The following is a 15,954-nucleotide window of genomic DNA, read 5'->3' as shown; positions in this document are numbered from 1 at the left end:
GAAAAGTAGGTTTTTTTCCATAACAGTCCATTCTGACAGGAGGTCATGCAGCTGCAGACAGAAAATGTGGATATAACAAGTGACTTGCTCTCCTCAGTAAAAATGGTCAAAAGCGAGGTTCATGGCAATGGGGACATAACATGGCAGGCCCCTTGAACAACAAGACCATAGCGAGTTTCTGCCTAGACGTGCAAAATGCCTGCAACAGGCAGGGCCATACTGCAGTAAAGGAGATCTCCAGGGCTGCAGTGGCTGAGAGGAACAGCAAGGATGGTTTTGCAATAGGTGCAGATGGTATTGTCTGGGGATACATAGACACCAAGAGGAAAAGGCATACAGCACTACACTGCCTTCCTGAAACAACTCAGAACAGATTGCTATCACTGCAAATTGTTTAAGGAAATGGAGTTAAGCCTTCTTTCAAATGCTTCCTCAGACTGCTTATGGTCAAGCAACCTTTGGAGAAAGCCAGCTTTAGTGTCTGTTCATGGATTTCCAAATGTTACTTGCTCTGTTAGAGTAATCTCATGTTACTCAGTTCTCATGGGGAATTTTGCAGCTCTCCTTCAGTAATACATTGCCTACAATCTTAAGCAGTAGAATACTAAATCACTCTTGCAGATTGTTAAACACGCTGAGCAAAATTTTCAGCAGCGTTTGCATGATTTGAGACATCCTCTCCCAACTGATTACCAGTGGGACATGAACACTTTGGAAAATTTCATTTGTGGTAATGTACCTGACATCAGAACCATCCCACCAGGTATCTTCCTAATTTAAAGAAGATGCACTACTGTTTTTCTTTGCTATTTACTTGCTTAGTTGCTATATTATAAAGTAGGTCTTTATAAAGACCTGTTCAAGCTGACAAAAGAACAATTTAGTAGAATCTAAACTATACCATCAAGAAGTGAGAAATTTCTGACACATGCTTTATTTATTGTACTAAGACCCCTTCCTGGCAATCTGCCCCATCTCCTTTCTCTCACCTCATGCACTCTTGCTGCTTGTTATACAGAATCCCATTACTTCATACACCATTTCCTTTCCATATTTGTCTCTATTTTTTGCTAACAGGAACAAAAGAAATAACTTTATTATTATAAGCATCTATTTAAAAATCAGTATCTCGCTTGCTTCCCTGCATTTAGAATTGCATCGTATATTGCCCTGGTTTCTCCCTGTCAATGTATCAGAGGCAAATTAATTCAGTTCTCAACATCTGACACAAAGCACTTGCAATGAGGGATATAGCGGTTAAGGTCTCATGTCTTCAATTATTTTTACTGAAGTGCCTCTTCTATTAAAATTTGCAGTCTTATAAGAAGTACATTTGAAAAAAGCCACAAGTTTGCTACTAGCTATTTCCAAGTAATTAAATTCATTAATCCAAACAGGGAGCAAGGGAAATAAAACTACTTTCTCCTTCATGCTTTTTCCCCATCCTCTTACTCAATAATAATTATAAATACTCTTAACTCACAAAATATTATGACCAGTGCTTATTCATTCGGGTTTCTGCTGTCCTTATCTTTCTTTTGCAAGCCTTAAAACAGTAATTGCCCTGAAATCGAAAAGAATAAGAGGGTTTTCCCCACAGTAAACCTCAAACTTCATCAGCCTCTCAGAAACAAGGCTGTTTGCTGCTTCTTGCAGTCTTCAGTTCTTCAGTTTTTAGTTCACAGTATTCAGATTAACAGTTTTCCTTTTTCTGCAGCCTGCTTCCCCACGATACGGAATATTTAATTTCTATCATCACTACCAGAAAAGGAGTTTTGAAAAGAGCATGCAGAAGCTCACACATCCCAAGACCAGACACACAAAGGTGCACAGGAGCTAAGCTGAGCTGTAAATTCAAAAGCCTGTACAACTAGAGCTGGTAGCACAGCAACTCAGTGACTAACATCCCAAGGAGACAGCTGGTCGCTTTGCATAGCTGTGTGTGCTGCTGCATAGACAGAAACAAAGAAAAGGACAGGACAAGACAGAACAACCACAGCTTTCTGTCCAGCACAGGACACCCAGAAGCTCCACCTTTCCTCTGTACAGGTTCAATTGAACACCTAATGTCTACGAAAGTCCATCCTTGTTGAAGTTTATAGACAGAAGTGCCCTCCACAGAAATACGCAGATTAGAACATGCCTGCAGATGGGCAGAGCTCAAAAGACACTGAGTAAGCACACACACATTGTCAGCAGCCACCACGCTACTGGAAGGCCTTCCACAGTTCCTGTTTTCACACAGATAAGTTAAATGCCTCCTTTTCTCAGCACACCAAATACCCTGCACTGTGTTTACAGAGGAAACTACTCCAGCTCCTCCCTGGTTCCCAGAAGGACAGCTTATCTCTGGCTCAGGCCTGCCGTCTCCCTCAGGAAGAGCCACAGCTGGGCAGGAGCCATGAGTCATCGGAGAAGGCCCCGCTCCCAGTGGCACCCCGAGCAAGGGACACCCAGACACCTCAGCACTGCTCTGCAGAGCCACTTCTTCAACTACATCCTATGTGAATATGCAAGACAAGTCCTTATGGGCACACACAAACATGAAGACCTACACAGCCTACACATATAATAATGTCTCTTCCATACACACCTTTCCCTGCTGATTCAACAGTACAATACACACAGCACTGGCAATACTGCTCCAGACAAAGCTCCAGGCAACCACCAGCATTTCCTGCTGCACGCCCTCCAAGTGTGCTCAGTCAAAGTTAGGGGTTTCTGTTTTGGACACTGTGGGCCAGCTAACAATTTTAGGGCCCACACATTTGGAGAGGTTATAAAAGTAGTCCTGCCTCACTCCGGCAGGGAAAGATGGCAATTCCCTTTGCTCTGTTCCTCAGGGACTGTCAACCAATCTGTCTGGCCGGACCTGTCATTTCTATAGCTAATGGAACTGAAGAGGAAGTAGCAACCACATGGATTTTCCACCAGACTCCAGCATTTTTAGAGCCTTAATGCAAGTTTCCAGCACAACTAACATCACAAAGCATAAGTGAACTTAGTGAAAAGTAATCAACTGAATATTGATCAGAGGTGAGGGTAATGCAACAGAATTGCAAGAGTCAGGAGTCAAGTTTCACAAAATAATTTTTGTTGCTAAAGAAGACCTTATAAAAATACAATCAGTTCCCAAGGAACCACCCTGAAATCCTGTGCCTGAGCACAGAAAGGATTTTTTAATGACACAAGATGAGTGGAAGGCAGACAATGAATAGGATGCATGAGCAGCTGCTCATTTCCTTTGGTTGAAATACACAAGACAAACTAGTATAACGTAACTTCTTCCTGTACGCATGACTACAGGATAGCTCTCTAGCACACAGCTATGATCACAACACAGGTCCTTTAACTTTTCCGTCAGGAAATCAGGCAGTCACTCCAAATCAGTAAGAAGAATGCTATCAGAAACAACCTTTTATCTGCCAGCCCACATTTAGGCCAATAAACAACCAGCTTCCTTGCAGCAACAACAACTCATTTTTAACATGGCACGTATACCTTCATCAACCCTTCAGAATCTATGGGGGAGGGAGGGGGAAAATTGACCAAGGTAACCAGAAAGCAGCTTTTCAAATAACAGCCAAAATACCCTCCCCTCAGAACCCGGGGGTTGTGGTAATCCCCTTTTTGAAATGCTAATATCATTACAACCATAGCACCAGAAGACAAGCATGGGGCCTGAGTGACAGAGCTTCTGCTGCGCCCTTACACAGATTATTTAAACTGAGTCTTTTGTAACTCTCCAGCCTGAAGCTCCATGCCCGGCATCATGCCTGACAGGAGGTGCAGCTGCCATCCGACCCTCCCGAGGAGCAGGGGTGCAAAGATCAAGCTGATGAATTGATGCGTGCAGGCCAGGGCGCAGCAGCCGTGTGCTGCAGCCTTAGCTCTGATGCCAGGACAAAGAGGGGCTCGGGGAAGGCTTGAAACAAGACAAAGCAAAAGGTCCCCGACTGCTCTCTTGCTACTGCTAAACAACTGCACAACAGTAAAAATCATTAGAGCTGGTCATTAAGCTGGGCACAGCACATATCAGTGTAGAAGAGCACCGCTCAAAGAAACTAATCAGCATAAATACATCTATCCTTCCGCCCGGGGAACCAGCTCAGCCTCGGGAAGAAATCCCTTCCCATGGAGAAAGTTACTCCAAAGGCACAGGGAACAGTCAACCTCCCCGGCAAAAGAAACTGGAACTATTTGCTGTGATGAGATTGGAGACCACACCAGGCACCACAAGTTTCATCTTGCCATCACATATTTAACAACTGACAGATGGTTACCAGAGGGCTTTCTAGTTTTGTTTTCAATTCAGTTTTCATTACCTCTGATACCAGTCACTGAAAACCAACTTCAAGTGATGATTCTGTTGTAAATACTACAGGATTTACTGCAAAAGTGTTTCCTGTAACTTACCATTTCCTATCATCTCCCACTGAATGAAAAAACAAATCATCGCTACAATGCCTGAGAAGTAAATCAAGCTAAGTTTCACACCAAGTGGAATACAGATTAACTGGAAAAGCAAAGTACAGACTGAAACATTTGCCATTCACAAACACTGCTGCAATTCTCACTTCACCATGACAATGGGTGAAGCTACCCTAAGCCCACAGTCAAAGCAGGGAATTGTCCTGCTCTGCTCTGCTGTGGCCTCACTTCCAGTCCTGTGTGCAGTTTTGGCACCACAATATAAAAAAGGCATTAAGCAATTACAGTGTCCAAAGAAGGGCCATGAGGATGGTGAAGAGTCTGGAGGAGAAGCCACGCGAGGAGTGGCTGAGGTCACTCTGTCTGTTCAGCCTGGAGGAGACTGAGGGGAGACCTCACTGTGGTCGCCAGCATCCTCACGAGGGGAAATGGAGGTGCGGGCACCAATCTCTTCACTCTCATGACAGGACTTGAGAAAATGACATGAAGTTGTGTCAAGGGAGGTTTAGGTTGGATATCAGGAAAAATATTTCAAGAGGGCGTTTGGGCACTGGAACAGGCTCCTCAGTGAAGTGGTCACAGTACTAAGCCGAGAGAGTTCAAGAAGCATTTGGACAAGGCTCTCAGGCCCATGGTGCAACTCTTGGGGTGTTCTGCACAGGGCCAGGAGTTGGACTTAATGTTCCTGATGAATCTCTTCCAACTCAGCATATCCTATGAGTCTATGAAATAATATGTAAGAGCCCCTCATCTCACTCCTGCTTAGGTGTTTTAACTCTTACCTATAGAGAAGTATCTGCATTTAATGAGGAGGCCAGCCTCTACTGCCACAGAAAGAAGAAAGGTGACAGACTTCTCTGGAAAGAGAGATGTGTTTGATTTCATTTGTGCACAGTGTATGCTGGCAAGCAGGTTCGAAACTCTGGATTCAGTGGCAGCTTTTAGAAATAAAACCACAAAAGCTCAGATTCTGCAGGCATCCTCCCTTGGTGCTCCTAACAAAAGTCAGGAGAAAAATTTCCTTAATCTGAAGCAACTAATTAAGTCAAGAGTTGAGCGGATGGAAACAGACTTAATGATAAGATGCTTTCCTGCTGTCAGAGGATGTAGAACAGACATTAATTTTCATCCTCTCAAATCCCTCCATGGCAGCCAATGCAGCCAAGCATGAAATACTCCTGAGCTGCCTCAGACAACTGGCCAGAGGTATGCAGTAAAATAGCTATGAATTCATTCACCTTGACCGTAGTCAGAGAATTAATCTCTTTACAACACCCCTAGTTTGCAGCTTATACCAATCCCTCTTTTTTTTACTAACAGCAAGAGTCAAGGATGCTGAAAGCAGCCCTACCTGCGTCCCAGATGACAGACTGCAAAGTTCCTCATCCCCCATGCAGTCATACCACTGCCTGCCCAAGGACTCAACTCATACATAGGATCAGCTCATGACAGGAAAGACCTGGTTAAAGTGGGACCAGACATGACCAATGCAATACTGACAGGAAAAATATACAACAACAAAAAACCAACCAAACAAACCCCAAAAAACCAACAAAACAAACAAACAAAAAAAAATCCAATTTTCTAAAAAGGTGCTCTAGCCCTGAGGAGTTTCCACAGCTGGAGGCATGTGCCAAGAGGCAGTCAGTTCTCCAGGGTGCTAAGAGGAGGCAGGGAGATAGAACTTCCCACAGGAGCTAACTTCTTCCAGCACAGCCCCACACTGCACTTCCAGTGTGTTTGCCCAGCAGAGGCATGGCCTGGTGCCAGCAGACAGCAATCAGGCCATCACTGCCGCACCTCCTCTCCCACACTGCACAAGGGCACTAACAGGGCCTGCCCTGCCAGTCTTGTCATCTGCCTCTATGTGTTTCACTACTGCTCCAGTGACAAAAAAATTGTGAAGATCCTGTACCAACAGAGAACTCAGCTCTCCCAGCACTGTACATCTCCCCTCAACTGTTCCAAAAGTGGAGTCCAGCTTAATGAGTTCCATGGAGGAAACAGTCACAACCAAAGCACGAACTGTCAACTCAAAGATAACATTTAAATATTTGGGAAGTTAATGCAAATAAAGAGATTCAAAGTGAGAAGGCTCAAAGGTCAACCCTGCTTTGTGCTAATGGCATTAACATTTGCAGCAAGACTAGTTTGCTGGGAAAAGCAAAGAACTGGAGGACTAAAACAATAAAATGTAAAAAACCAAACTTGCCACTTTCATGGATTTCACTAAGACTTGCTCTTAAAGGCATACTTATTGCAGCTTATGATGATATTCAAATTTCTCAGCTTACATGTGAAAAATTACTAATTTCCTCATTTGAGAGAAAAGTGGCAGCTGAACCCAAACAGGCAAATTATAAACCTTTTACCTTTTCTTACTATCTTATAACCTAAGTCATTTACACCAAAGAAAGTGTTTACAATGAAACCTGAAGGTTGTCCTCCAGGCACATTCAGCTGTTACTTTTGCTCAGGAAAGCAAAACCAAGGACAGAAGGGAAGTACTAGCTTCAGGATAACACAGAGCATTACAGATACTTTACACACTTTGCATGTGCAAAATAGAAGATGTGCTGCAGCACAAAGCATGGCTCAGCACAACTCATACAGTATGGCTCCTTTTCAAAAAGCACACCAACAGGCCCAAAACTTGAACTACTGGAGACTAGTTACACAGCAGGGGCATCCCCAGGGCTCCGAGTTTCAAAAATAGCTGCTCTGAAGTTACAAGAGGAATGGGCACAAGGAAACTCTTAGAAATTCACATTTCTCTCCTCCCATGACAGAGATATATTAACAGCTGTAAGTTTTGTATGACACACCAGAAGGACATTACCAAAGGCCTCTGCAGCATCAGCTAAGTCTCCTGGAGGTGAAGTCTCCAGCATGCTGGAGGTCCAGAATAAAGGCAGCACTAGAAGTCACTTACCCACTCTAACATAATTTCATTGCACACTTACAGTGACATACAGACACCACCTGGAAGGGATCATCATCAGCAAGGAGTGTTGACAAGGATCTAGAGTTAGGCAGCTTTAATAGTTTATCTTCTTTACAAAAGGGGTTCCTCTACAGGGGTGAAGCAGCCAAACAAATGCAGGATAGGGGAAAGAGCAAAGCACCTTTTAACTATTAAAGTGAAGACAAACTAAGAAAAGCAGAACTTTGAGAAAGTCAGATACTACTCTAAACATGGCAGCAGCTTCCACTTGAAATTCCTCCCTACATTATCTTTCACAGAAAACTGCTATATAATTTCTCACTCCCCAGATCACCATCCATGATGTTAGAGCACTTATATACAGGCACAGCCAGTGCTCCAGTAACTGGTGTCTTCACCTTGATCTGTTTCTGCCTCAGATTTCTGCACTTCAGTCCCTGGAGGGCACACCCACTTCGTAAACTTTAAATTCTTAAACTTGCCGCCAGTGTCTCACAAGTCAGTGTTGCTGCCTACAGAAAAGCTTCAAAACCCCAATGCTGTAGAGGCATCCTCCTGCACTGACTCTTACCTAACCCTTAAAAAACAAACACACATATATTTGTCTACTAGAGCTCTCCCTCCCAAGGCCATATGATTCTCAACTGTTCTAATCTACTTGCCTAAATAAAACATTACCTTCTTTTAGGATTTGCACTATTTAACCACCAAGCCACTAATTGCTTTATAAACCACTAGGATATTTGTCACAACTCCACTTCTGGAAACAGTCACTCTCCTGTTTTGTTGCACTCCTGTCCCCCTCCTCTCCTTCCTAGAATTTTATTCTCTACTGAGCCTCATTCACGTTCAATCTCTTCTATCACCTTCCTACAAATCCCCATTTGCCTTACAACACTGGTAAGAGCACAAAAAAATTTTATTCTCTTTCTGGGCAATTTTATCAGTGTCTAAGGACATGTCTGACACAAAATTCTTTGCATACCATGTTGGTCTTTTTCACAGGAGATAGAAAATTGTCTTTCTAGCCAGAAATGCAGCAGCAGCATTCGACTTTCTAATTATGACTCTGCATGTGTCAAAGCTTACCATGTTTCATCCCTGTCTGTGGGCTGGAAACTCAAGACAACATCCACCAGAGGTGCTTATCTCACTGTACAGCAAGGCAACATTTTTCAAGTAAGACACATTTTTCCCTTTACTGATGAAGTAAAAGATGTATCTCAAAAGCAGCAGCGATGGCATTTTTTTGCTTTCAAACAAGAAATATTTTCCCAATTGAATTAAGATGACTGGCTAGACCTAAAATGCTGAACCCACAGTATTTCAAGATGCTCTTTTGTTACCCTACTGTTAAATTCTTTGGCTTATGCTCCCACTGAAACGCTTCTTACTATGCCAGGTGGATAAACACACTTCTTTTTGCATTCACAGCCCTGGAGCTATGGAGAAGAAACACAGGAGACATCTCCAGCCAGCACCAGCCATGCCAAAGTACACAAGCAATGAGGGAGCATCCCAACAATCTGTGGAGATTAGGCACTCTTCTCAGTACAAGAAATCCAGAAGTTCCCCTCCCCATTCCACTGTACTAGGCTGGGCCAAAAGCTCATTTTATTCTTCAGCAGTTTAGCAACAAGCCTGCTACAGCCCAATCCACCTGGTGTATCCTGTAACTCATCCATGCAGCCCCACACCTAAGGGGTTACTTCAAATCCCTTTAACAACATCTGGATGCATCCTCCAACTCCAATGCAACACTTTACAGAAGCAGAGCCTCAGGAATTCCTGTCTGCAGGGGAAGAAGAACGCTCCCCAGAGGTTTCAGTTCATTAAAAGGAAAATGTGGTTTTATATGCAGACCAGCACACACAGATAAGCAGGTATACAATTTCTTATGACAATGCCATAATCCTCTTCCAATTACTTTCACAAAGGTACAAACATTTTTGAGCTTGCTGTTCAAGTGCCTTTAGTACAATCTTCACTCCTGACTATTGGCAGCTTGTTACCAGCAGTGTTTCAGCAGTCCTCATCTACACACAGATTCCCAGGTTTAGCAGAACCTTGACAGATTTGACCACAAAAGCTGAAGATTCATCAATCTACAGTTTCCTACCTTGCCCTACCACTTGTTTCTTGCTTGCCATGCATGTCAGTATGCTGAGGCCATACCCACAGCTTTCCACACCACACACCAGCTATTCCAGCAGTATTTGCAGTAACAGCCCAGGCTGAAGTTTGCCACAGTTCCACAGCAAAAGTACTTCTTGCTTTGCCATCCCCACTGCAGAATCACTATCAGCTGGCAGCATGAACAGGACGTGCTAACTACTTGTGGTACTTCAGTTAAACATTAGGGCTGGAGAAGCAATGGCCGACATGGGTTGCACAGATGAAAAACATTCCACATAGTCTAAAAAAATAGTGCCTCAGCTGCTCTGGGAACCAGTGCAGGACTCAAAAGGGACAGAAAGCAGGAAAGGAACTGGGACAAGGCAATAAACAAGCAAACTTTCTTCAATCTCACTGTCAGGAGTTTTCCTGTAATACTAGGGAAAAACCCAAACTCTTCCCAAATGATTGCCTCTAGCAAATAAAAAGGAAAAGACTGAGTGAAAATAGGAAGAGACAGAGAAATCTGTATCTTCAGCCTAGCAGGCAGCAGTCCTCAAGGAACACCAGGAAGGTGATGAATCGGAACCTGGATTGTAGTTCACTAGTTTCTCCTGAAGAACAAATGGCACTTAGGACTCCTCCTGCCTCCCTCTACAATGAAACTCATACCAGTTTCCATCTTTCACATTCTAACCCAAGAATCTACAATGAATTGGACCAGACAACTCTTGAGGTTTTTCCTAAAATAGCTGATTTTCCAGGTAGCAACCATAGCCAAGAATTGAAAGCCTCTTAAAAATATGTGTATGTGATACCGCTCTTCTTGCCAGGAGTAATATTGAGGCATTGAATAAAAATAGAGGATTCAGATGGTCCCATCAGCAACGTCTCTTAACCCCCACATTCTGAAGATGAAAACTTGGTAGGTGGTAAAATTCCCCTCCCACGCCTTGAAATTCTTCTTCATGAAAACATTCCCCTCAGATTTTGTTTCTGTGGTGTTTTGGTTTTGTTTTTTTCAGAGGAGGGGGAAAGTTCAGACTAAACAAATCCTATTTCAGAGTTTAACAAAACCGGAAAATTTTATTTTATTTATTTAGAAGAGATAAGGAAATCAAATATGCTTCCCAACTGCTTCCAAAATTGCAAGCATCCATAACATTGCATGCATCCATAACATGGCCACTGGAAGAACTTTAAACTTTTTCTGAGCACATGAAATTAAAAGCAGGGGTATCCAATGGAATATATCAAGAATCATGCTGAGATGTTCACTTTTCTTGATTACAAGGAAATGAAATATTTTTTTACCTCAGCCTGAGCTCCCTGTCCCCTCAATACTGTGTCAGACTCTCAAAACTCTCACAAGCAGCATGCCTCTGCATTTAATGAACAATTTATTCTGATTTGTTGTTTCCTTGAGTCATTTGAAGTTAAATGCTGTAGAAGGCACAAGGATCCCTTCCAAGCACAGTGAAAAGTGGGAAGCTGATCTCCCTTTCTCAAAATGAGGGCAGCTGTCATTCCGAAATCCAAGGGTCAAAAAAGAAATGGGACATAGAGATTAATCTCAAGCCTATCTAACACAGCAAAAAGTATAATGGGAACCCTAGCTCACAGACACTTATACCAACCAGTAAAATATCACACTCATTTCTCATAGTACAGCAGTGAATGTAAGTTTACTCACATGCAGGTCCTTTGGATTTGCTTAGCCAACCTAGGACAGACAAAAGGAAAATTCAGGATTATTATTATGCTATCATAGTTTAAGCCAGCAGTTGGTGAAACATCACAAAGCTTTAATTCATTCTTCAGCCACCAGAACTCATTAAAATTTAAAATGTTATGTGGCTTCTTGAGATCCTCATTACTCCCTTCAAGGCATTTACTTAAGTAACACTGCCTGGGTCAGTGTGTGTAGCAGTGTGAATATTATTACCATTATATGAATAGTCTAATTCTGAGCCTACCTACGTCTGCTCCCTAGCCATCTTTGCAGCCTGGCCATTATTCTGCAGCTCCTCACCATGCTCTTCTACACCACTCTGCTCTTATTAAGCTCTAAAAAGGGACTAGAAAGAAGAATTGCTCCTGAAAATGTTCCCTCTTCTCTCTGCAAAGACGGCCACACTGCTTTGGGCTGACACTGTAATTTCTCCAAACCCACACTTACATGAAGCATACAGGTTAGACTCAAGATCTGTTCATGCATGACACTTTCCACATTTCTGTCTGGCCATCCAGCGCTGCAGTGTCCTTGTTTTCAGGGCCATTGAATTCATCCCTAGCTGTATAAACGCCTTTCTTTCAGCTGCACAATCAGAGACAAAGGAAAGCTCTGCTTCACAGAGATTCCCAAAGAATAAGAACAAGTCTGAATCTGCTCAATGAGCAGAGTGCGCTCTAACAAGCTGCTCTGTGCAATGCAAACAAATAGCAGCAGTATCCAAGAGCTGCTGTGCAGAGTAACCTTGGCACTGAAAAGACCTTAGAACAGCAAGCAGCACATTGGCTGCATTTGCGTCACTGACAACACACAGGAATGAAGTCGTTTCAGTTTATTCAAGCTCAATTTATCACTTTAATGGCAATCCTAAAAATTAAAGAGCTAACTTTATAGCATTTTGCATGTGCAGTCAACAAAAATCAGACTGTGTCTAAATCTAAATGGACTTAGATTCACCAAGCCTGCATTACTATCTATTTTTAAAAGTTAGTATTTACGCTCTCTCCTTTATGGGTATTGATATTTGCTTAATTTGGGATGTTTCATACTTTTATCAACACATTTACTTGCATTTCCCAGGATCAGATGATGCTATTATTAATAATGAAAGGCCCAACCTGTTTTGATAGGTTTCTGACAAAGCCAGTCATGAATCCAAGAGAGATTGCACATTTGGAACATAAATCATAGGAAGCTTTCAGAGTATTTTACAGACCACATGTTAAAATTTAATGAACAATTTAATCTGATCCACAGTCATTCTTCTTAAAATAGCCTAGCCAGGCAGGAGGACCATTGTGAATGAGATCTAAATCCAAGGCCTTAAGGGACAGAGATGGGAGGGAGAGGGGGTAAAATTACAAAAGTCACAGCAACAAAGAAAAAATGGAGAAGTATTATCTGTGGAAATGCAGATAAAAAGGTTGTCACTGCTCTTCTCCAATACTTCAAAAACTCCCCATCTCTATCTACTAAGCATCCTGGCTCTTAGCTACATTCCAGTTGAACCTTCAAAGAAACAGAAAAGACAGATGAAGAACTAAGCCTCAGTATTACTGAGGAGCTTTCCAAGTCTTCTTGCTTGCTCATTCCTTCATTATTTCCCACAACTAATCTTGGAGAACTTGCCAGACAAGGAAAAACACTGCAACAGTGATAAAACTCAAAGAATATTCCTGAGCAGCACTCAAGTTTCCATAAATCCTCCTCTTCTGACACAGCTTCACTGCTTGCCTATTACCAAATGCTGCATTTGTTTTGTGTTAAAATACATGCAGTGGTTATTTTCATATTCATGCATATCTTCCTACGAAAAGGGAACAGTTTCCCCAAATTCTGCAGTATGTTTAGTGACTAAGCAACTTATATTCATCTCATTGCACTTGAGGATATTTGGATAGATTGCTGGAGACAAAGTGCTGAGGATTTTTCTTAAAAATTCATGCATAAATAAAACTGATTTATTACCAGAGGACAGAGCAGATGCTTGCTGACTGAAAATTACTCTGCTCTCTGCATTAACCACATGGCAAAGAGAACATCTTCCTGCCCAGATCATGAATATGTCTCTAAGCTTCCTGGAACTTAAGCAATAGAATTTCTAAGCAGCAAAATGATTGCAATACAATACACTCAGATGGTTTTATACATACGAATCACAAGCTCTGCTTTCTTACTCAGGGATGAACTAGGCATTGTCTCCATGCTTGTCTTTTTATGAGAACATTCTTCAGCTTTTGTAGCAATTTTGAGCTTGTCACACTGGCTCCACATTCAAGATAAGCATTACCACCATGAGATTTAATACAGTCTCCTGCTTCGTGTTAACATCGTTTTGCTCTGCTTGCTCTGAATGACTTTGCTATGCAAAGTAATAAAGTGAGGATGGCAAGGTGGCTGGGGGACCAAGATGAGGGAAAACTGATTTTCCAAGTGCCTCGCCAGTACTCTTTGTGTCTCCATCTGGCTCTCTGCTCCTCAGCTGACTTGCTCATTAATGTTACTCATGGCTGGCACGCTGCTGCAGGTGCAGCTCCCTGGGCCCATGACGCATCCCTGAGCACCCCCGTCCCTCCCAGCAATTGCCTTTTGGGTTGCTACATCCCAGTCTCACAAAAACCATACATGGAAGGAAGTGCTCCTCAGCAAGCCCTTCCCCAGGATTTCTTCCCCTGCATGTTTTGCCCTCTGCTATGATTCTGGCTCCCCCCTGTTTTCTCACTTCCCCTGCAGGAAATGGTTCCTGCCTAGCACTATAATCCTGTTTAGCTGATGATCTGCCTTGATCAGTTCAACACAACTGGTTTCAGATCCTGAAGCAAAAAGAACACAGAAAGGGAAACACAATGCAGAATCACTCTTGGGTTTTCTGGCATGCCTAGCTAGTGCTTTTAATGTGATTGGATGTCTCAAATCCTTAAAAAGGATTGCCAGTACTGTGGCAGCTTTTCCCCATCCAGCAGTCCATGCAGCACAAGGCATTTGCATACTTATTGCAGTCTCAGCTGAAGGTGCTGCAGTGCCTAATGGGGGTTTCAGATGGCGTAGCTGACAGGCCTACATCTGAAATGAGGCACTGACACTATCACCAACAACAACAAGGCTGGAAAAAAAGCATGGATACCCCAGATCCAAAAAGATCTTGTCCCTTTCCCACTGTCACTAACTATTCATGACAAATTGTCATGCTCTTAAGGGTGTCTTCCCCACCCCCTCATTACCTACAAGGCCAAAATCAGGTCAGGAAGACATATAAGCCTCAGATATCTGATTTCAGTAGTCTCTCCCTTCCAACTCAAAGAGCCAGGAATAGTAAAAGGAAATCAATTCCTCCTCCAGAAGTTTTCAGCACCAGCAGACTTTTCCATACACGATCACCTCAACTTTGACTGCATTTGCCAGCTAATGTTTATTCTGCTGTACCATGCTGATGCTAAGGAATGTTGGTCACAGGACATTCTCAGGTGCCATGATAAGTCAAATAAATAGGACTTTTTAGAGTTATGTCAAGGCCTGAGGTTTTCTTTACATAGGCAAGCTAATGCTCTATGTTACAACAGCTACTCAAGTAAAATCTGTCTTTTTGGGATTAACTCCTTCAATGCTCTTGCAAAAGAAAATAAAGTTCCTCCTTTCATCTCATGCCTCCTTATGACCAGACATCTCTCTACAGACAAAAACTAAATCGTGGCTGGTCTGAGAAAAAGACATATTTCAGGGTATACTGGGTAACCAAGCACATACTTCACATCACATACTACCTTCTGAGTATCCAGTACATTTCCTTCCGCCACTCAATTCTAAGAGGCAGATCTCCCATCTCTGATGACATTTTTCATATCATCCCATTCCACTGTTTTTTACACTATTCACAACACTCATCCATCCAAAAAACATCAAGAGATGAGGGCAGAGGGAAAATTTAAGCTGAAAAGAGGAACCAGTAGTGGGGCACAGGTAGCAGGTGTTAAGGTGTCAGAAGATAGCATACAAGGAAACACTGAACAGATTCATCAGCTGTGCAAAAGAGCTGAGCACAATCTCTGCTTCTACCCCTTCACATGAGCAGTTGCTTCAAGGCACACAGATAACACTGTCTGCATGAGAATCTCACTCAACAAAAACACAGTCTGTGCTCTTGAGATGCCCCAAGTGTCCCCAGCTGCAGTGAAGGGATGAGAATGGAGAGCAAAAAAAACCATGGGAATCAAAACTACAGGATGAAGAACAAGCACTTATTTACTAATACGCAAGACTTGTTCAGTTCAGACACTTCCTGCTCTGCTCAACAAGTAGTGATGGAATTTTTCCTGTGAGTACTGAAAGATGCATACAAATATATCAACCTGAATCACCAGTTTTCACCTGAAAATATACAGCCACTTCCAAACTGATATACCTCCCCGTCCCTGTATCATATATAAAGGTTTCACTTACCTGTGGACTGTGCTTCCAAGATAAAGGAACCAAAGATAACTAGCAGACGAAATAACCCATGGCCAGTCAAGGCAAGAGATGATCCTGTGTTGCTCTTTGATGCTACCATTCCATGGCACATCTTTCACCCACCAAGGTTTCCTTTTTAAAAATTTCTGAAAGATCTGGTTGATCAGGAGCACCTTGGTCTAAAAAAAACAGACAAAGCAAGAAAAAAATGTTGAGCCAAACACCTATATCACCTGGAGAGGGAAAAGGGAAAGTTAGAAACAAAGAGAAACCTTTTATATATTCT

At 42.6% G+C, this 15,954-nt stretch overlaps 1 protein-coding gene across 8 annotated transcripts in view; it reads right to left on the bottom strand.

Moving 5' to 3' along the window:
• Positions 1-15,954, bottom strand: part of SUSD6 (sushi domain containing 6) — a 93,429-nt gene that overhangs the window by 31,501 nt on the left and 45,974 nt on the right. For 7 of the 8 annotated variants that reach the window (XM_064424350.1, XM_064424347.1, XM_064424348.1 and 4 more), the window contains 2 exons: positions 15,660-15,847; positions 11,184-11,213 (listed from right to left, as the gene is read on the bottom strand). In XM_064424350.1, coding sequence (XP_064280420.1) covers positions 11,184-11,213; positions 15,660-15,780 — 151 coding nt within the window. In that variant the 5' untranslated portion in view covers positions 15,781-15,847. The remainder of the gene's footprint in view (positions 1-11,183; positions 11,214-15,659; positions 15,848-15,954) is intronic. The other variant, XM_064424353.1, reaches the window with a different exon arrangement.

Source organism: Passer domesticus, chromosome 6, assembly GCF_036417665.1.
Source record: "Passer domesticus isolate bPasDom1 chromosome 6, bPasDom1.hap1, whole genome shotgun sequence".
Lineage (NCBI taxonomy): Eukaryota > Metazoa > Chordata > Aves > Passeriformes > Passeridae > Passer > Passer domesticus.
This window is presented reverse-complemented; position numbering and strand designations above follow the sequence as displayed.